Source organism: Echinops telfairi, unplaced genomic scaffold, assembly GCF_000313985.2.
Source record: "Echinops telfairi isolate 266 unplaced genomic scaffold, ASM31398v2 ScPeMD7_60;HRSCAF=208, whole genome shotgun sequence".
Classification (NCBI taxonomy): domain Eukaryota; kingdom Metazoa; phylum Chordata; class Mammalia; order Afrosoricida; family Tenrecidae; genus Echinops; species Echinops telfairi.
Window position 1 is genome coordinate 39,399,327 of NW_022103958.1, and position 19,524 is coordinate 39,418,850.

Here is a 19,524-nt window from a genome sequence, read left to right on the forward strand (position 1 = left end):
ACTCAGGGGAACCTAACAACAAGAGGATTTCTACAAGGAACCGTGACACAGGGCCCAAGTGGGACTCATTCCTGTTTTCCCCACAGCACCTACTACAGGTGTCTAGCACATGGGAACAAATGTTCTATACCAGTGGTTCCCAACCTTCCTAATGCCTCAACCCTTTAATGCAGAGTTCCTCATGTTGCGGTGACCCCCCCAACCATAAAATTATTTTCGTTGCTACTTCATCACTGTCATTTTGCTACTGTCATGAATCGGGCGACCCCTGTGAATGGGTCGTGACCCCAAAAGGGTTGAGAACCACTGTTCTATACCCACACAGGGTACTTCCTCCAATTCCTAACCTCTTCTGAACCCCTGATCACTCATATTCCTGTGGGGGAGCCTTTCATGTATTCTCTCTGCAGCCCTGAGGATTACAGAACCCAAAGAAATCTCTCTCAAATATGTACTCCCTTGAATTATGCATGTAACCTAAGGTTACAAAGTGATAAGCTTTCAAAACAAATGTCACACTGGCATCACACCAACGTGAAAATGATCTCATCCAGCACTCTCCTGCTGTCCACCACACCAACATATCAATATCCCTTTGGTGAAAAGGCATTAGATCAGGAACTCAAAACTTTCCTAAAGGGAGGGGGGGGGGCGGGGGGAGAATTGCTCTTGGTGATTACCTGAAAGGGAGAGGCACAGGCCTGAGTGGGGAGGGCTTAGTGCAACCAGGGTTCCACCCAATTCCATGCGAATTACCACAGTAGCACCTAGGAGGGCAGCATCCCAAGGTCCACACTGTGTTCCAGGGCAGGTGTCACAAGCGGCCTGCAGTTGTTCGTGGCCACTTCCCCTTCCCTCCCCCATCCTGCATATCATCAGCAGATCCCAGGTGCAGAGATGTCCAGGCAGGTGAGTATTCCATGACGCACCGTGGGACCAATGGGCGCTTTGGACTCCCTACTCCAGATCTTTTCAATCTGGGAGCCCTTAGGCGGGAAAAACCTTAGGCTGTCTGCCTGGCAATGCTGCCTCGGACCCTTCATTCAAAGGCCTCATTTGCAAGGTATTCTCCACTTCTTCTCAACATGTGTACACAGGGCTTTCCAAAGGGCCATGCGTGGTAAGGCACAGATTACGCCACAAGAAAGGATATCTCAACCAGCCTCCCGATAAACTCTACAATGCCTGTGGCTTGGGCCCTGTGAATTCTCAAGCGGTTAGACGTTTTTGCTGTTGTTGCTGGGGTCCAAGAGTCTTACTATCTAAAATTTCTGCTGCACTCCACTCTGCTCTAGACAACGTTCTGGCTACACATAGTTTGTTGGGGGAAATTATGGAGATAAAAGAGTACCTTCTGCAGCAATGGCTATCCCATCTAATTTCTTCCCAAACAACGCCACACGACCCGATGCAACACAACATGACACAGGTCAGTTGTTGAGTTATGGACGGCTCACAGCGGAATGAATTCACTTGAGACAGACACTGGGTGTGGCCAGCACTAAGCCAGGGTAGTGAGGGCAAGCTGAAGGGACCAGAAACTTAAAACAATCTCCCCAAGGATGCCCTTATGCAACTAGGTTAGGGACAAAAAGCAGGAGTTTCCATTTAACCCTATTTAAAGTTCATGATCTTTAGCCTTAGCTATGGCAAAGTTGGTGTAGGATCTTCCCGAATCATCACTACCACACTTCATTAGACAATTGACCACCTCTGGAAAAGTTGTGACGCGGGCAGGGTGCAGACACAGTATGTGGGGCTCCCAAAAGAGACTCATGTTCAACGGCCTGGGAATTGACCCCTGTTCAAGATAGGATGAGCTGCCCTCTGGGACAGAAGGAGGGTCTTGTAGACTGCCCCTTCATATTACCTCAAGAGCTAAGAAGTATGAGTCCTTGGTTGCTTAGAAAATGCAGTATTTACTAGCACCGGGTGCTTGGTAAGCCAGGCACTGCTCAAAGTGTGTGCAAGTTCCAATTCATTGACCGCCTGGGGAAGAACTCTGTGTCCAGGCTCTTGCAACGTGGTCAGCTGGAGCTCAGCAGGATGGAATTACCTGGTTTGGGCCTGAGCCAGGACACAGCCCCAGAAACTACCAGATACATCATCCACAGCATGAGACAGGCCCTTGGTTTTACAACCCAATTGTAAGATGAGGCTCTGTATGGGCAGAGAGTTTCCGATCACAAGACTGGGGCTGGCTGAGAAAAGCTCCCGTCCTGGGGACCGAAATAGCCATTCTGGCGTTCTATCCCTCAGGTCCCTTTCCATTTCTAGCCCAGCTCAAAATCCATCTCCTCCTGGAAACAGTTCTGAATTCAGTGGCTCTAAGGATTGGCCTTAAAAAAACACACACACATACAGAGTAAATCACCAACCCTAGCCAACCTACCGGGCCTCGGAATTTACAGCAACAAGTACCTGCTTATTATGACGACAGGAACTAATCAAGGAAATTATGCAGAGAATATCTGGGTCTGAATAGCTGGTGTTCTCACCATACAATGTGTCCTTTGAGGGCAGTCAACCTCAGTTCAATTCAGTAAGTGACTAAGAACCTCGGACGAGGATGGGCAGAGAGGAGAGGAAGTGGCTATTTGAAACCAAACTGATCTGGGTTGGAAACCCAGGTCATTCAAGAGCCACACCAAACCAAAGGTCACTGTCATCGAGTTGACGCTAACTCACAGAGACCCTATAGGGCATGGTTGAACTGCCCGTGTGTTCCCAACACAGTAACTCTTTAGAGAGTAGAAAGCTCCATCTTTCTCCCAAGAGCCACTCCACCATGACTAAATTGGTGAACCTTGCACAGCTCAGGATTCCATTTGTAAAATGGAGAGAACAAATTGAATTCAATCCCAATACAGAAAAATCCACCCCACCGGGCTGCCATGAAGACTTATGAGATAATGAGTGAAGGGGAGCTGCCCTGTCACACCACGAGCGGATGGTCATTTATTTTCAAGTCCAGCATCTCTGGACAATGGCATGTGCTTTGGGATGCCCCAACACCTGCTGATACCAGGATGGTGAGGGTAGGAAGGCATTTCCCCTGCTGGCTTCCCTTTGGGGAAATCATTTTACAACAGATCCTCTGCCTTACTGTCTTCAAATGACTAAACGAACCATTGTATTTCTACACCCATCTAAACATGAACTTATTCACAGGCTCAATTGCTCTCATACTTCCTGGGCTGTTCCATTCAAGGGAAAGAAAGGGGAGAGGGTGGGGAAGACCTTTTCTTTTCTTTAACATATTGCTTATCACGTAGGCCTCATGTGCCTCGGTTTCCATCATCAACACTTTTCTGAAAGCACCTTTTCAGAAGTCTTACCAGCCACACTCTGATTCTCTACAAGGAGTGGGTGCAGTGACCCAAGCACTCCTGCTAACTTACTCTAACAGTAGTAGAGTACTGTTACTCTCCTGGATGACGTCTTCACAACTGCCCCCAGACACTTTAAGAAGAGTAACACTGGTATACTGAAATCATTCATTATAAAGGCCAGAGCAAGCGATTCTGAAGCTCCCTCTATTCAATACATGAGCACAGAGAGGTGTGAGGCGGGATCTGAGGATGAATCTGCTGCTCCCTTCATCCTTCTTAACTAAAGCATCTCACCCACTTACACGTCATTTAAAGGCTTTTCGTGGGTGACTTGAAATTATGTGCTTCTCACCTCTAACACTAACCCCGTATGATTAATAGCATGTCACTGAACATGAGAACTAAATCAAACTCACTGCTATCAAGTCAGGTCTGACTCATGGCCAGCCTATATATAGGCAGAACAGAACTGTCCCTGCGGGTTTTCCAGACTGTAACTCTTTACAGGAATAGAAAGCCTCATCTTTCCCCCAAGGAGCAATTGTTGGTTTCAAACTGCTGATCTCAGGGTTAGCACCCCAATGTGTAACCACTATGCCACCAGGGCTCCTTGGAATGAGTCTCCCACACAAAAAGAAATCCATGTGGCTTGATTTAGCCAGTCTTCGCATTCTATGAAAAAGCAGGGAAGGCGCTGGACTGCAAGTTCGGACCCTGTCTCCACACAATCAAGCAATGCAGGACCACGTGGCAGTCAGAGCCCATGTGTCTCAGGATCTCCGTTAACCCACAAAGCGCCAGCTTAGTTATCCCTCCCTTGTGTTCCCACGGACTCTGCCCATGAAAGAACGTGTGAGTTGGTAGCTGATTGTCCTCTCATCCTCTCCTCAATGTCTTTGACACTCACCACAGTATCCGCAGTGTTAGCTGCACACTGGTAGAATACAGACTCCGTGAAACAAAGAAGGAACCAATGACCAGACGATGGCGGCATTCTTTGACAGCCACTTGAGTGCAGTGATCGCCCCGACCCCCAGCGTTCCAGGAGGAGAAGTTTCTGGCTCCGTTCCCATTTCTCACCCTGCGTCTGACTGGGGAACTAATGAACAGTAAGAGCTTTAACAAAGCACGTCGCCAAATTAGAAAGCTGTACGACGACAGGTTTAAAGCAGGAACAGTGTGGAAAACCCAGAGTTAGCATCTGATGCGATTCCTTATTTACTACATCGTAACAACAGCAAACATAATAATAATCCTCCCTCCAGATTCCTTAGCCTTCCAACCTGAACAGTGGTCTGAGTGGCTTCAAGAAGAGAGGAGGAAAGTGAAACGGAAATGGACTTGGAGTCTTGCGACAAACAAGTTCACTTCAAACAGTAACACACACACACACACACACACACACACACACACAAAAGAGTAATAATCCTTCTGTGTTCCAAGACTAAACTCAATGCCATCAAGTCAACACTGACTCATAGTGACCCCTGTGGGTTTCCAAGACTGTAAGGAGGAGAAAGCCCAGTCTTTCTCCCAAGGAGCTGCTGGTGGTTTCTAACTGCCAACCATGCGGATTACAACCCAACACATAACCACAACGCCACCAGGGATCATCCTCCTTCTGTGTTAGAAGGATAGAAATAATCTGAGTCCTCTGGGGCGAATGTTTCTTCTATTGTGTGTAAAACAACTCATGGCCAAAATGAAAACCAAACTCCAAACCAAAATCACCGAGTAGATTTCGACCCATCCCCACCCTACAGGACAGAATAACACCATGCCTTTACATCTCTAAGACTTTAAAAATCCTTACAAGAGCAGACAGCCTCATCTTTCTCCTGAGGAGTGAATGGTGGGTTAGTATCTCAATGTGTAGCCCACTACAGGGTTCCCTTCCACCACATATTGAAAACCTTATTTTGGTATAAAAATTTTTTTCTTCTTCTCTTTCTTTCTTCCATTTTCTTCTTTTTCTTTTCTTTTTTTTTTTTTTGAAGGGAGGGTCCCATTTGAAAACTAGAAGGTGAACACTGCAAGAAAAGCCAGAAAAGGGAGGGGGGGTTATGGTGCGGGAAGGGTATTAAACCAAAGCAGCCGCCGAAGACAACACTCAAAGCATCAAAGAAGGGCAGAGCAAATCTGGAGAAGTGATAGGAAAGTGGCTACAGCAGAAAGACATTTCTGAGAAATCAGGAGGAGATCAAAGTAAGTATAGGTGGGAGCCTTTTTGGGTTAAAGAAACAGAATCACATGGTCAGAATAGTATTTGCAGACAACCCAACCAAGCACCTGAGGGTTTGAATGTCAGTGTGATCTCGGCAAAAACCCACCACAACTAACCCAGATTTGTTCTCCTAAGAGAAAGATACTGCCCGACAAAAAGACTGTGCGGGTGGGGGTGGGGCGGGGAGAAAAGAGTGCATTATTGAAAGTGAGCTGGTATCTCAAATCCTAATTCAAACTTCAACCTGCTTTCAATAAATCAGATTTCAAGGGCGATTAGAGGCTTTCGCCAATGGGATCTCTTTCAATGATTGTAGCATCTCTATTGGGTATTAAGGCCCAGAAGAGGCTAAAGAAGCTAGTCAAAGTAACAGAACTTGAATCCATGAGTCTTCCCTCCAGATAGAATGCACATTCCTTGGGAATATTTGACCCCACTTCACCCTCACTGGACAGGGAGCTGGAGGCTGAATTTCAAACAGCGAGTACAAGCAATGCTGAATCTCTGTCCACTACTGACATTACCAAGAGTTTACTTAATTCCTAATGAATAGTGATGATACTGACTCACCTCCCTGGGCAATTGGGAGGAATGTCAGACACTAATGATGGCTAACTTCTTTTACATATGCAAAGTGGGGTGTGTTCTTCTTTTCCTACCATCCCAGACCTAGCCAATCTTGTGAACAAGTGCCCTGAAAAATACAGGGAAGCATCAGCAGCCTGCATCTTGCAAAAACCCACCAAGGAAATGAAACTGCAGAGCCGATGCAATTGTCAGAATGACAGCAGACCCTTCAGGGACTAACGACACTGACAAATGAGGGAGGTTCTGCCATGGAGCCTGTAGCAAACAGGGAGCCTTGGTGTCCTATCCTCTAATTACCAATAGGTAATTACCAATTACCAATAATTTCAGCAGGGATGAAGGGATAATTACTCTTTCTCATTTTCAATAATCACTTCCAGATCAACAGGATCCATCAACAAGCCAGTGTCTTCACCCAAACCCGGAGCAGCACCCCATTAGAGAGATGGCTGAGCATTAAACTCCTGGGATTCCCTGATTAATTCTCCACCCCATTAGCCCTACGTACTCACCCCCCAGTGACAGCTCAAGCAAGGCTCTGATTGATTTCATGCTCTGCTCCTCTGATGGGATCACTCTGGACCACCACACATTAGGAGAAACACCTTCCTCTTCCCTTGAATGTGAGCCATGGAGAACAGAAATTCCTGCCCCTCCCTTTCTCCCATCACCTCCGCCAATCAAGATGATCGCCATTTTCCTTCAATGGTGAGTGAACTCCTTCAGGAAAAAAAACAGTCATTGACCCAGTTTAAGGCTGTCTATCCCATCTGGTTACTCACTGAGCTTGGATCCACATGGTCAGCAATCCAAAATGACCAGTGGGTTCCCGGGAAAAAGGCTTTCTACTCCACTCCTGTAGAGCTACTACAGAAACTCACAGAGGCAGTTCTGCCCTGTCCTATAAGGTTGCTACGAGGAGGCATCGACTAGATAGCATGGAGTTATCTCATCTAACCACCCCAAAACAAGGACTTGGCATCAAGATACTGCATTCACAAGGTAAGCACGAACTGCAAAACAGAACTGGCAACTGAAGTCATGGATCCCCAAGAGGTGGTCAATTTCACCTTGGAACCCAGGTAAGACATTTCTCTCTTGCCCTCAGAGGACCCCCCCCCCAAAAAAAATGCTTCTGGGGTTAGCAGTACATAGTCTTTACTTTAATGGTAAGGTCACAGGTCCTTGATCAAGTATTAATTTAAAGCTTTAAACACTCTAGAATAAACCTAGGATTGACTTCCCGGGTCCAGTAGGTCTGTAGAGTGAACATATACTTACAATAGATTAGCCAGCCATCATGCTTGCAGAAAGCAAACAAGGGAAAATAATATTCCTTAGCCACCCAACTGTGGGTAAGGTCATCTTTTCAGTTGACTTGACTCGTAGCATTATCCTGATGCCTTACCATTTAAAAAGACAGTTTAACTATAATTCAAGGGGTTAAGAAGTAGACAAATACGCTGTGCTGGCCAAACATGAAGAGGAGCCAAACATTTCAGAGAGGGTCCATCTCAGGCCCAAGCCCAAAAGACTAAGTAGGAATGGGCTCCATACCTCCACAGCATGCTAGCTCCCTGGGTGGCCAGTCCACCAGGGGACTGTCATTCCAGGGCTGCCATTCCTGCTGACAAAGGTCATCTGAGACTCACCTAATGTTACCCTGCCCGCTGCCAGCCAATTTATGGGCTCTGAACTGACTCTGAGTCCCAGCTGACCAGCCCAGATGTGGCCCCTCTTGGTGACTCAGAATTCGACTATCTACTGCATCTGGAATGGTCCTCCCTATTGCCCATAAATAGACATCATCTCAGGCCTTCTCTCCAGCTTCTCTTAGATGCATTTCCCATTCTAGTCCAGTTCCATCTGCCCTGGATTGTTTACATGGGCCATGCACTGGGGGCCTGAGAAACAAACAAGCAAACAAACCCACACTCCCTGCCACAGAGTCAATGGTGACTCATCGCAACCCTATAGGGCAAGGTAAAACTGCTCCTGTGAGTTTCCCAAACCTTCACTGTTTATGGAGTAGAAAGCCTCATATTTGTTCCTCAAAGGGGCAGGTAAATTCAAACTGACGACTTTGTGGATCAAACGCCAATGCATAACCACTACGCCACCAGGATTCCTGGATCAGGAGCAGCAGCAGCAGCAGCAGCAGCAGCAGCAGCAGCAGCAGCAAGTACTACAGTTCATTGCTGACTAGATCACATGCCAATTAAAAGGAAATTTTTAAATGAAGATGGCATTTTAAAGCAGTTAACTATGAAAGCCAAGTCCTGGTGAGGTTCCTCTGGTAGATAACGCTGGCATCTCACTAAAGATCAAATGACTCCACAGAGATCTCACCAGACATCTCAATGGGGGAATCCAAAACCCAGGCTTCCAACAGGCACGGGGGTGGGGGTGGGGGTGGTGTGTGTGTGTGTGGGGGGGGGGGTGTTAGGAAGCACACAAACCCTCATCCATCCTGTCAACCGAATGTGGCCAAAGAACAGGGCTCATCACACCACGTACTTTCTCCTTACATCCTATCAGATACCCTTTTGATTTTTTGGTGGGGTCTGGCCCACCTGCCTTTGACTACCACTGTCCTTCCTTTCTTTTGGTTTAATTTTTAAAGGGCTGTGGTCAAGAATACATGCAGTCACAGGTTCTACACGCACCAGTTAGTTCACCTTGTGCAACCATGCTCCTTTCCTGAGTCTTTGATTCCCCCATTGACCTAATCCTCTCCTCCTGAAGGTTCCTATCTCATCTTTCAGGTTGCCGCCATCCATTGATCCCAGATAGATTGTACTTAAGAGTGAAATGCTCAAGGCAGGCTTTTATTTTTCTAAATTGGGCTAATTTACTGTTTGATTTTAAGAAGACTCCAAATGGTATTTTTGTTTTAAGACTTAAAGATTACATCAAAGCACGTTCCGGAGCATTGATTAAGGGTGGAATTACTCAACCGATTATTATAATTGCTACCAATAAGTTATGAATCTGTAAAGAGTTGAATTGACCAAAGTTGTATAATATATATATTGATGACTACCCAAAAAAGAAAAATAGACGCAGAGGCTGTTTATATACAATCTCAAACCTCATGAGATTTCTTTCCTTCGTTTGCAGGTATGAGGTGATAGATTCATGGGATATCACAGTGTGTTAGTCCAGGTAGACTAGAGAAACTCGTAGAGACTCATATGTGAATAATAGAGGTTTGTACACAATAACAATTGAATATTGAAAAAACATCCCAACCTAGTCCAGATCAAGTCCATAAATCCGGTATTAGCCCATGTGTCTGAAACCAATCTATAAAGTCCTCTTCAGACTCACGGAACACATGCAATGATGCCAAATGCAGGAAGATCACAGGCCAGTGGGTTGGAGGTCTGCTGGATCCAGTGGCGTTGTAAGCATGTCAGCACTGGCAGGGGTCTCTACATGGCTTCTCTGGCTCCAGAGGTCTGGTTGCATCAGGGTAGGTCCATGTGGCTTCTCCAGCTCCCAGGGCCATGGTAACGCCATGTGTCTTGTCAGTAAAGCATCTCTCAGGGAGTCAGCATAGAGCAGTGGTTCTCAACCTCCCTAATACCACAACCCTTTAATTCAGTTCATGTTGTGGTGAAGCCCCCAACCGTAAAATTATTTTCATTGCTGTTTCAACACTATAATTTTACTACTGTTATGAATCGGGCAACCCCTTGTGAAAGGATCATTCGACCCCCAAAGGGGTAGCAACCCACAGGTTGAGAACCGCTGGTGTAGAGTGAGATATGTCTCCCGCCTCCAAGGAGGAAATACAGGAGTTCCCAGAATTCTCAGAAGGCCATGCCCACACAGAGGCCTCATTGGTTATATCTTGATTGACAGGCCAGACTCCACCCCTTCACTCATATCCTCTCAAATTAACACCAGATTATATAACTAGCAAACATAGGTAACTAGGCTATAAAATGTTTACCGTGTCTGGGCTATCTCCTATTTTGTTGAGGAGTGTGCCTGGGGTCTTAAATGCCCACAAGTGGCCATCCAAGGTACAGCTGTGCTCTATCCACATGCAGCACAAGGGTCAGGGAGAAGAGGAGGATAGAGAACATGTGGCTAATTGCCTCCCTGTCTTGATGGCAGTAAGTCTGCATGTTTTTAGTTTGCCATTAGACCAAAAGAACTGGATGGTGCCCAGCTACTATTCCTGAACATTTTGATCAAAGATCCTATGGAAGAATCCTGATTAAAGGGAGGAGCGATGAAGAACAGAACTTCATATTCTTGGAGACTTCAGATTTCCTGGAGACCTGAATGTTAAATACCTATTTTTTTAAATCATTTTATTGGGGGCTTGTACAACTCATCACAATCCATACAAACATCCATTGTGTCAAGCACATTTGTACACATGTTGCCATCATCATTCTCAGAACATCTGCTTTCTATTTCAGCCCTTGGTATCAGCTCCTCATTTTTCTCCTCCCGCCCTGCTCCCCTCTCACCCATGAACCCTTGATAAATTATTATTTTGTCATATCTTACACCATCCGATGTCTCCTCTCACCCACTTCACCACTGTCCGTCCCCCAGGGAGGAAGGTATATGTAGATCCTTGTAATCTGTTCCCCCTTTTTCCCTCACCTTCCCTCCACCCTCCGTGTATTGCCAATCTCACCACTGGTCCTGAGGAGTTCATCTGTCCTGGATTCCCTGTGTTTATAGTTCTTATCTACCAGTGTACACCTTCCAGTCCAACCGTATTTGTAAGGTAGAATTGGGATCATGATAGTTGGGAGCAAGCATTCAAGAACTACAAGAAAATTGTTATGTTTCATCATTGCTACACTGCATCCTGACTGGCTCGTCTTCTCCCCGTGGCCCTTCTGCAAGGGAATGTCCAATTTCCCACAGACGAGCCGGGCCCTGGGTCCCCACTCCACACTTCCCCCCTCATTCACAATGCTATGATTTTTTTTTGGGGGGGGGGGGTGTCTTTGATGCCTGATCCCTGATCCCTTCGACACCTTGTGATCTCACAGGCTGGTGTGCTTCTTCCATGTGGGATTTGTTGTTTCTCAGTTAGATGGCCACTTGTTTATCTTCCAGCTTATAGGACACCAAATTCTATATCTTTTGACAGCCGGGCACCATCAGCTTTCTTCACCTTATTTGCTTGTGCACCTGCTTTGTCTTCAGCGATAGTGTCAGGGTGCATAAGCAAATGTGGTGAAGAAAGCTGATGGTGCCCGGCTATCAAAAGATATAGCGTCTGGGGTCTTAAAGGCTTGAAGATAAACAGGCAGCCATGTAGCTGAGAAATAACGAAGCCCACATGGAAGAAGCACACCAGCCTATCCCGACAAGATTGCTAAATACCTATTTTTTAATGAATCTAAACAAAATAATCCCAATATATGAGGATGCTTCAAAAAATTTGTGGATATATGCAATTAAAAGATAATAAATATTTTCTCTAAAAATTTTGAAGCCCCTCCTATACTATCAAACCATATAGTACTATGTGAGCCCTAACACATTATCATGAACTCTATCTAAGAAACAGAAACAGGGCCCATGTGACTTCTACGACCTAGAAAAGGTTACCCACGAGCTAAAAACCAACCAAAAAACCATTTGCTGTGCAGTCGATTCCAACTCACAGCAACCCCGAGTGTCAGAGTAGACCTGTGCTCCACTGGGGCTGCAGTACCGGCTGAAGATGCAGATCTCCATGCACACTGTCCGAGGGCCCCAAGATAAAGGTGGACCAGGTGAACGGGTAGCCCATATTCACTTCCAGTCCCCACCCCAATTCTTCCTTTTCATCTTTTTTTTTAATTTATTAATCATGTTATTGGGGGCTCTTACAAATCTTCTAACAATCCATCATTTAATAGTACTAAGCACACTTGTATAGATGTTGCTGCCAACATTTCCAAAATCATCTCTTTCTACTTGAGCCCTTGGTATCCTCTTTTTTCCCTCCCTCCCCCATCATGAATCCTTGATCAATTATAGCTTATTATTAGTTTGTGTCTTACATGTCAGTTGTCTCCCTTCACCCACCCTTTTCACCCTTTCAAACTTTTAAATCCTTTTAAGCTATTTCACAATTAGCAACAAGCCGCCTTCAATTCCTTCCGGAACACCATGGAGAAGAGACACACACAAAGGGGAAGTTACATCATTTTCCCACTGATCAGTTTCAAGGTAATGTGGTGGAACGCTTACGGAACCTCCCTCTGGTGTCACACACACCAGAGGCAGAGGCAGACACGCTCGCTCCCCATCCATGCAGAGTTCCCTACCCATCAGGGAAGCAAAGCAGTGATTCTGCCTTTCCACCAGGAAGCCTGTCCTGCCCTCGCCACACCTCGGGCTCTCGCAGCAACTGTGTGGGACAATACCAGGCGCTGGCCTCACTCCACATACCAAACCAAGACACTCACTGCCCCCAAGTCCATTCTGACTCTCAGCGCCCCTACAGGACAGGGTAAGACTGCCCAACTCATACCAGGGCTCCTTCACTCGCTACACAGGGTTTGTTTATCTGTCACCCTTGTGGGCTGGTGAGGCCTTTAAGGGTTGAATCTGTGCCTTCTTTTTTTTTTTTTCCTATCATTTCTTTCCATTTGGCAGGATGCCTGGCACACAGTAATCCCCACCCCCAAGAAAACGTGACTGAATGGATGCTTAAAATCATGAGCCAGTGCGCAATGCAACGAATGACCTGCAATCCACAGAAGGAACTCAACACTCGGCAGAGCTGAAGATGAAGTGCTGCTGTGCACAGAGGCTGGGCGCACGAACTCAGCCTGGGGTCAGGGAGAACTGAGTAGGAGGTGACACGTGGGATGGGGCTTGAAGGTCAACTAGGCAGTCCACACCAGACCAAGGAGCAGAAGAGCCTTTCGGAGGCCTGTCCCGAGGGGAGGGAGGGTGAGACCCAGGCAGGGCAGATGAGACCCCAGGGGGCCCTTATAAACCACGACAGTGTGTGGACCACATGTGGACTACTTTGTGCAAAACGCAAAGGAAAACACCTGAAACATCAGGAGTGTGCAACTTCTGAAAGTGTTTTGTGTGTGTGTGTGTGTGTGTGTGTGTGCATAGAAGAGAAAGAACAGATCTTTTAATATGAAATTGGAATCAGAATTTTTCAATCAAAAGCCATTTCAGTAGGGTCTGAAGGGCCAGCATAGGTTTCCAGATAAAATCAAGTGCTACCAGGCAGCACCTCCCTTTAAGCTCTTGGATTCATAAGGGGGGTTAATGCACCAGAAGACAGTGACAGTTGACACAGGTGTGCTTGTTTAAATAGCCCAGAGCCCGGGATTAACTGCACTCAGTAGCCAGTCACTCAACTCTGCCAACAGGAGCTCAGACTCGGCCTGCATGCTGACCATGTGGTCACGGTCCAAACCCCGAATGTGGACCCCATTGCCCTACTCACACAGACACATGTCTGTACCTGGCTAGCGAATGTGGGCAGGAACAGGGGTACAAACAAACCAGAAATACCAAGGGGCTGCAGAAAGGTCCATGGGAAAATTCCACTATCGTGTCATTCCGTTTTCCCACCAACTTTCTGACACCCTGTGGCTTATGGCATGCCTGGTTCACAGATGGCCATGGGCTCCTGCTAGTCATTGGTACAACCAAGTCCCCTGCCTGAAATGAGAACTAGCAGCTACTGACGCCACAGGGACAAGCCTATGGCAACACCAGCCCTCCCACTAAGACACGGGGAATTTGGGGGGACATTTAAAGGCACCTCCCATCTCCTCCCTCCAAATTGACACCCGGTCTTTGATTTACATGCAATTCAAGCTCAGCAGGAGAGAGGATCTTGGCATGGGTGACTAGCAATTGGCAGAGGCAGGCCAAGAGGACAGCTGTTGGACCCCTGCAGACAATAGGTCACTCATTCAAATGAACAGATATTACTTCAACACTCACTCAAGGCAGTCCTCTACACTAGTTCACAGTAGGGCAAGACCTCCTGCCCCAAAGGGAGGGGCAACCGAGAGGGGAGGCATCCAGTTATGATGCTCTCAACTCTGACATAATACCTCTCTTCTTCTTCATGGTCCAGGGTGGTCCGCTGCCATCAGGCCTCCTCCGGCCTCAACCTGACCACCCCACCCCCACCCTCCTTGTCAAACAAGTGACTCAATTCTACCAGGTGAAACAGAGAGAGGTCACAGCTTGACTCCTTCTGCGACTCCCCAGTCCACACAGGGGCTGAGTCTCTCACGGGGTCACTTCCACCCACGGGTCCCACTAACCTTGGCGGAAGAAGGTTGAATCCTCACAGGCCCAAGTTCTGCTTAAAATGTAATCCATTCCTAGATACACCTACGAAAGACTGCCACCACCGCCTTCTCCCTCCCCCCAGGGCATTTCCCCTCTGGGTCCAACCCCTTTAAGTTGACTCCAGACATCTGATGCAATAGGCCCACAGGCAACAGACGCACACAACAAAAATACTTCCCAGACACACAGGCCGCGTACTCCGCGTTACTTAAAGGTGCTCTAGAAAATCCAGAAAGAACTCCAGGACCCACACAATATTATGGCTGCTGAGGAAGGAGGAGACCTGGTCTCACAGTGGATTTATGCACCAGGCTGCTACCCTCAAGGTCAGCAGTTCGAAACCAACCACCAGTCGGTCTGTGGAAAATGAGACTTTCTGCTCCCATAAAGAAATACAGTCTCAGAAACCCACTGAGACAGTTCCACCTTGGCAGTGAGTTTGAGGGTTTGGGTTTTGGGGGGCTTCTTCCTTAGGCATGAACCAAAGGACAAGGAAGTTCGTCAACCACATTCCTCCCCTCCTGGAGTCCACGCAGTCATAAAGAACATGCAGGAAAGCCTTCCTCTCTCAGCTCTGCTCCCTCCTGTCTCCTCTGCCCCGTGCCTCTGCTCCCACCGTGGACCCTGGCTCTGACCTGGGCTGGCTGTCCCGGCTCCACCTCCTGCATAAGCAGCCCACCTCACCAACAGCACCGTCTCCAATAAGCTGGCCCTGCCAGGATGCCACGCCTGGCTACAGGTGGGAATGCGAAGATGTTTCTTACCAACACAGGCCTCCCCAGCTCTGCTGCCAGCAGAACTAACCCAGAATTCCTGGGAGACACAGGAGTCCAGCAAGTTTCTCCTGCTCCACTCAACAGCCAGTCAGGTTTTCTTCAAAGGCAAATTTGATGTTTCTCACACATCTCCCTGAAATCCTTCAGCAGACTCCATCACCCACCCACTTCAGGACCCAAATGCCCACGGGGGCACCCAGGGCCCTTGGCCAGCTGGCCTCAGCCCGCTTCTTCAGCCACCTGCTCAGTGCCCACTCCGTTCTAGTCACACAACTGTTGTTCCACAGTGTATCCTGACGTCGCACTCGGCCTATTCTCCCCACCCAGCCCCAGGCCCAGCCCCAGTGCAGGCGCCTGGGTCCAACCGATTCTCCTCTAACCCGCTCCTCACTTCAAGAGCATCCCCTGGCCCCTTTCAAGACCCAAAGCCACTGAGGTTGTGTCTGAGAGGTCCCCACCGGCTTAACCACTCAGTGGTCACTTCTGTGCCCCCCAGCACTCCCAATGCGTTTCACGCTGTCCTCAAGATCCCATCTCCCTGCTCATCAGGAAGTTCCTAGGTACTAGCATGCTTCCACGTCACCCACAATATCTAACAAATTGTTAGTGATCAAAAAAAGTTGTTTTTTCGTTTTGTTTTGTTTGGGGCTAAAAGACATACTGCTAACTCTTCCCGACAGGTTCTCCTACCGATTTAGGAGTCGCAGAGTCCATCTGGCTGAGAAGTTTTTAAAGACTGCCAAGGGTTCGCCGAGTTCTGCGTCCTCCGCTTACTAGCTGAGCCTCAGCTGCCGGTGCAAAATGGGAACTAACGTTATCTACCTGTTGCAAAGATGAAATGAGGTGCTCTGGGTAAAGTATGCACGAGGTGGCTCAATCGTCAGCAGTTATTACACAAACCACTTATCGGTATGCGTATAGATTAGAGGTATGTGTGCAGACACGTCTTGGGACCATATCTGACACAGGGTAGGCTCTCAAATAACTGTTGAATAAGCATATACAACTACGGCGAAGGACCACTGATTCCCTATCTGAGAGGACTCAGAGCCATTCATCTCTGCACCCTCCCCCTATCCCAGCCTCAACCTGGCACAGACCAATAGATAACTGCTAGATTTATTCCGGCATAAAATACTAGTAACATTCACCTCTGCTGGAAGAATTATACAGGTGGTTTCCATCGGACACTAGACCCCAAGAAGGAACTAATAGCTCCCTGGCTTCCAAACCTTCCTCTAGTCCCCAATCCCTCACTAGTTGTCCTCCAGCCTCAACCACCAACTCTGCAGTTTCTAGAGTCTCAGGCTGCCCCACTGCCCCCCATTCCCCGGCTGAGTCACCATCTGAGGTCTTAATGAATGTCCCTGAGCCTGTGACATCCCAACCCTGAGCCCAGCTGCAGCTTGCCTACAGCCCAGCCCTGCGGGGGTAGACAGCAGCTGCTCATCCCTGGGAGCTGTGGGGCGGCCCCTGCTTGTCCAGCTCACAGCCACTCACCCCACAAGCCTGGGGGCTGCAAGCAGGCAGACAGGCTGAGGTGTCAGCTTACCTCAAAAATAACAGTGGACCTAGTACAGGAGAGGGAGGTCCAGAAGAAGAAAAAACACAAACATGTGATATTTGCATGGAAGAGAAGTTGGGCTGCAAGAAATGTACTTTAAAGGATGATAGAAACATTGTGGAACGGATGAGGATGATGCCCAGACATCGTAAGGAATAACTATACCGTGCTGTAGAATCAGCAAGTGTCCTGCTACCTGCGTACTTACCACCCCCCCAAAGGAGAAAAGCATGTTCTATTCACAACTCTTCCCCGCACCACCACTCCAGCCCTTAACTCCTTCAGTTCCCTACCAGCATGGCTCATCACTGTATAAAGGCAGCACACCTAACTCACTGCCATCCATTCAAATGCACAGCGACCCTACAGGACAGAGCAGAACCACCCTCCTGGCTTCCCAAGGCTTTACATCTTTATGGGAGCCATCTCTTCTTTCTCCTGAGGAGCATCTGGTAGCTCTGAACCTTTGACTTTATAGCTAGCAGTTCAATGCATAACCCAAAGCACCACCTGGGCTCCCTGGCGACTCTGAAAATGCTTTCAAAAACATTATTTAAGAGTCCAATGGGGATGGTCTTTCAGCTTTGGTATTTGTTTGCTTGCTCCTTTGACTATCTAAGATAGTCAGATGTGGGTGAATGAAGACTCTAACAAGTATTCCTACTCAAACAATTCTTGATAATACGTCACTTTCACTTTCTCTGAACGGAATCCCAACAGGACTGAGCTCATGACATTTGTGGACGGCACAGACCTTTGAGAAATTTTAAAAGCTAATTTTTTTAAGTGTTGATTATTTCCCCCCTTAACTGAAACCCAAGTTCACTCCCGAGTGAACCTCCTACGAGAGCACCTGGCTTGATGTGGCCCAGCTCCGTCTGGTCATTTCATACAAAGGTAACTTCAATCACGTGACCGATTCTGCGTCCACTGTCCTTTATCATATGTTCACGGCACACGCAAGGCAGCCGTCTCACTCACTCCCAGCATCTATGTCACACATGGGCGGGGTGGACCCCGCCTCAAGCAATGAGCCCTCCCCTTCAGCCATGCCAACAAGCCCAGAGCCCAAGGCAGCCAGCCCACCAGGTGGGTGAAGTTTCCCATGGAAATCTGTATGTGTGAGGGACATCCTGCGTGCCTTTCTCGGCAGAGAGCTAGCTCTAATAGGCATTAGATCCCCAACTGGAAGGCACTTAAAAGCAGGCAAGGGGAAAAATAGATTGTAGAGGGGTGGGAGTAGGGGAGTATTTGCGATTTTTAAATGAATTTTGATGGGGAGGGATTCTCAAAATCTCATATTGTTTTATAGTCATTAGTCTAAATTCCATTTTTCAAATATCAGGGTTGAGTGTCATAAGGCACAACAATACGGTCATTAACGATCTATCACAAATGCTTTAAAAAAGGACTTCAAAATGACAATGTGAGTGGCAGCCAGGCCAGCAGCTGGTAGTTATGCTGACCAGCTGAGATGGACTCTGTGTGTTCCGTGTGTTTTCCCTTTGACAACACAGCCCTCCCACTCAAGTCCATCCAACACTGCCCGGAGCAACTAGTGCCCACAGAGCCCGAGTCAGCTCATTTCGAAGAAAGGCAAATTGACGGTGTCACTCCAGTGTTAAAGCCTCACCGAAGCCGTGTTCCCAGGCGGGAGGAGGCTCTCACCACCTCTCTACGCCCCAGACTGTCAGAATTATCACAGTTCATGCAGGACACATCACACCGTGCAATTATCAGCTGGCATTGACATGGCTAAAAGATCTTTAATAATCCTGATTTTTTTTTTACCATAAAAGCTCTCATTATCCCAGCTCTCTCTGCTTGTTCAGCGTGCCTGGTCACTTACACGAGGATGAGAAAAAACCGTGGACTGGACTCTCATCTTTCCCCAGCCATGTCTCCCAGGGAGCCGTTCGTGTCTCTGCAGTGCAATGCCACCGCACTGGCCAGCAGGGTTTAAAATTAGCCGAGCCCTGGAGAGCCACTGGTAACCTTCTGACAAGGTTAGCCAGCAGAGCCCAGCACGGCTCAGGAAAGGACATTAATAAGAAGCCAAGTAGAGCCTTTCAACAAGCCCATTAGGGCCTCTCGGAAGCCTTGCGTCTGTAAGGCTGGGGGAGCCAGGCACACCAGAGACTCCGGCTGACCAAGCCTCGTATTTTTATCCCTCCAAGTCAGCAGCTTTCTTTACGGGCAACAAAGACAACTGCCAAACTGGTGTCGCCACGTTGTAATTCAAGATATCCGGGCACAAACTGTCTCATCATTTTGGAAACTTTAAAACTGGGGTTTTAAAAGCACTATATTTTATGGTACTCTTATTTTAATTATGAAATGGGAGACCCATCGATCACCCAAAACAGGAACACAGAGAAACGTAGTTGAAAAAATCAACTTTACACAGATTATACCACCAAAGAAGGCATCTATTACAAAGGAGCTTCAAAAATGTGTGGAAAAAATTCATTCTCTCTTTTAATTTCTTCTCAAAGAACTTTTGAAAGCCCACTCATAGTACTCACTATATAATTGTGGGTTCTTTTATTACCCATCGAACATTTCACACTCAGCATTTCCCCCCAATTCCTGAAGTAGTCTTTGTAACTGTCATTTCTTAAGATATATGTAACACTGTGTGTCGTGGATCTAAAAGCATATAACGGTTTCCCCCTGGTTAGACGTTGAGATTGCACCCAATTCTTGAGGCAAAGGAGACTTGGTGGCACTGTTTATTAA

The 19,524-nt window shown here is 47.5% G+C and overlaps 1 protein-coding gene across 4 annotated transcripts in view; it reads right to left on the bottom strand.

The window, feature by feature from the left end:
• The window catches only part of TEAD1 (TEA domain transcription factor 1), a 219,926-nt gene extending 201,215 nt beyond the window's left edge, over positions 1–18,711 (bottom strand). For all 4 annotated transcript variants that reach the window (XM_045290952.1, XM_045290951.1, XM_045290950.1 and 1 more), the window contains exon 1: positions 18,635–18,711. In XM_045290952.1, the coding sequence (XP_045146887.1) occupies positions 18,635–18,670 (36 nt within the window). In that variant the 5' untranslated portion in view covers positions 18,671–18,711. The remainder of the gene's footprint in view (positions 1–18,634) is intronic.
• Positions 18,712–19,524: the final 813 nt, after the last annotated feature.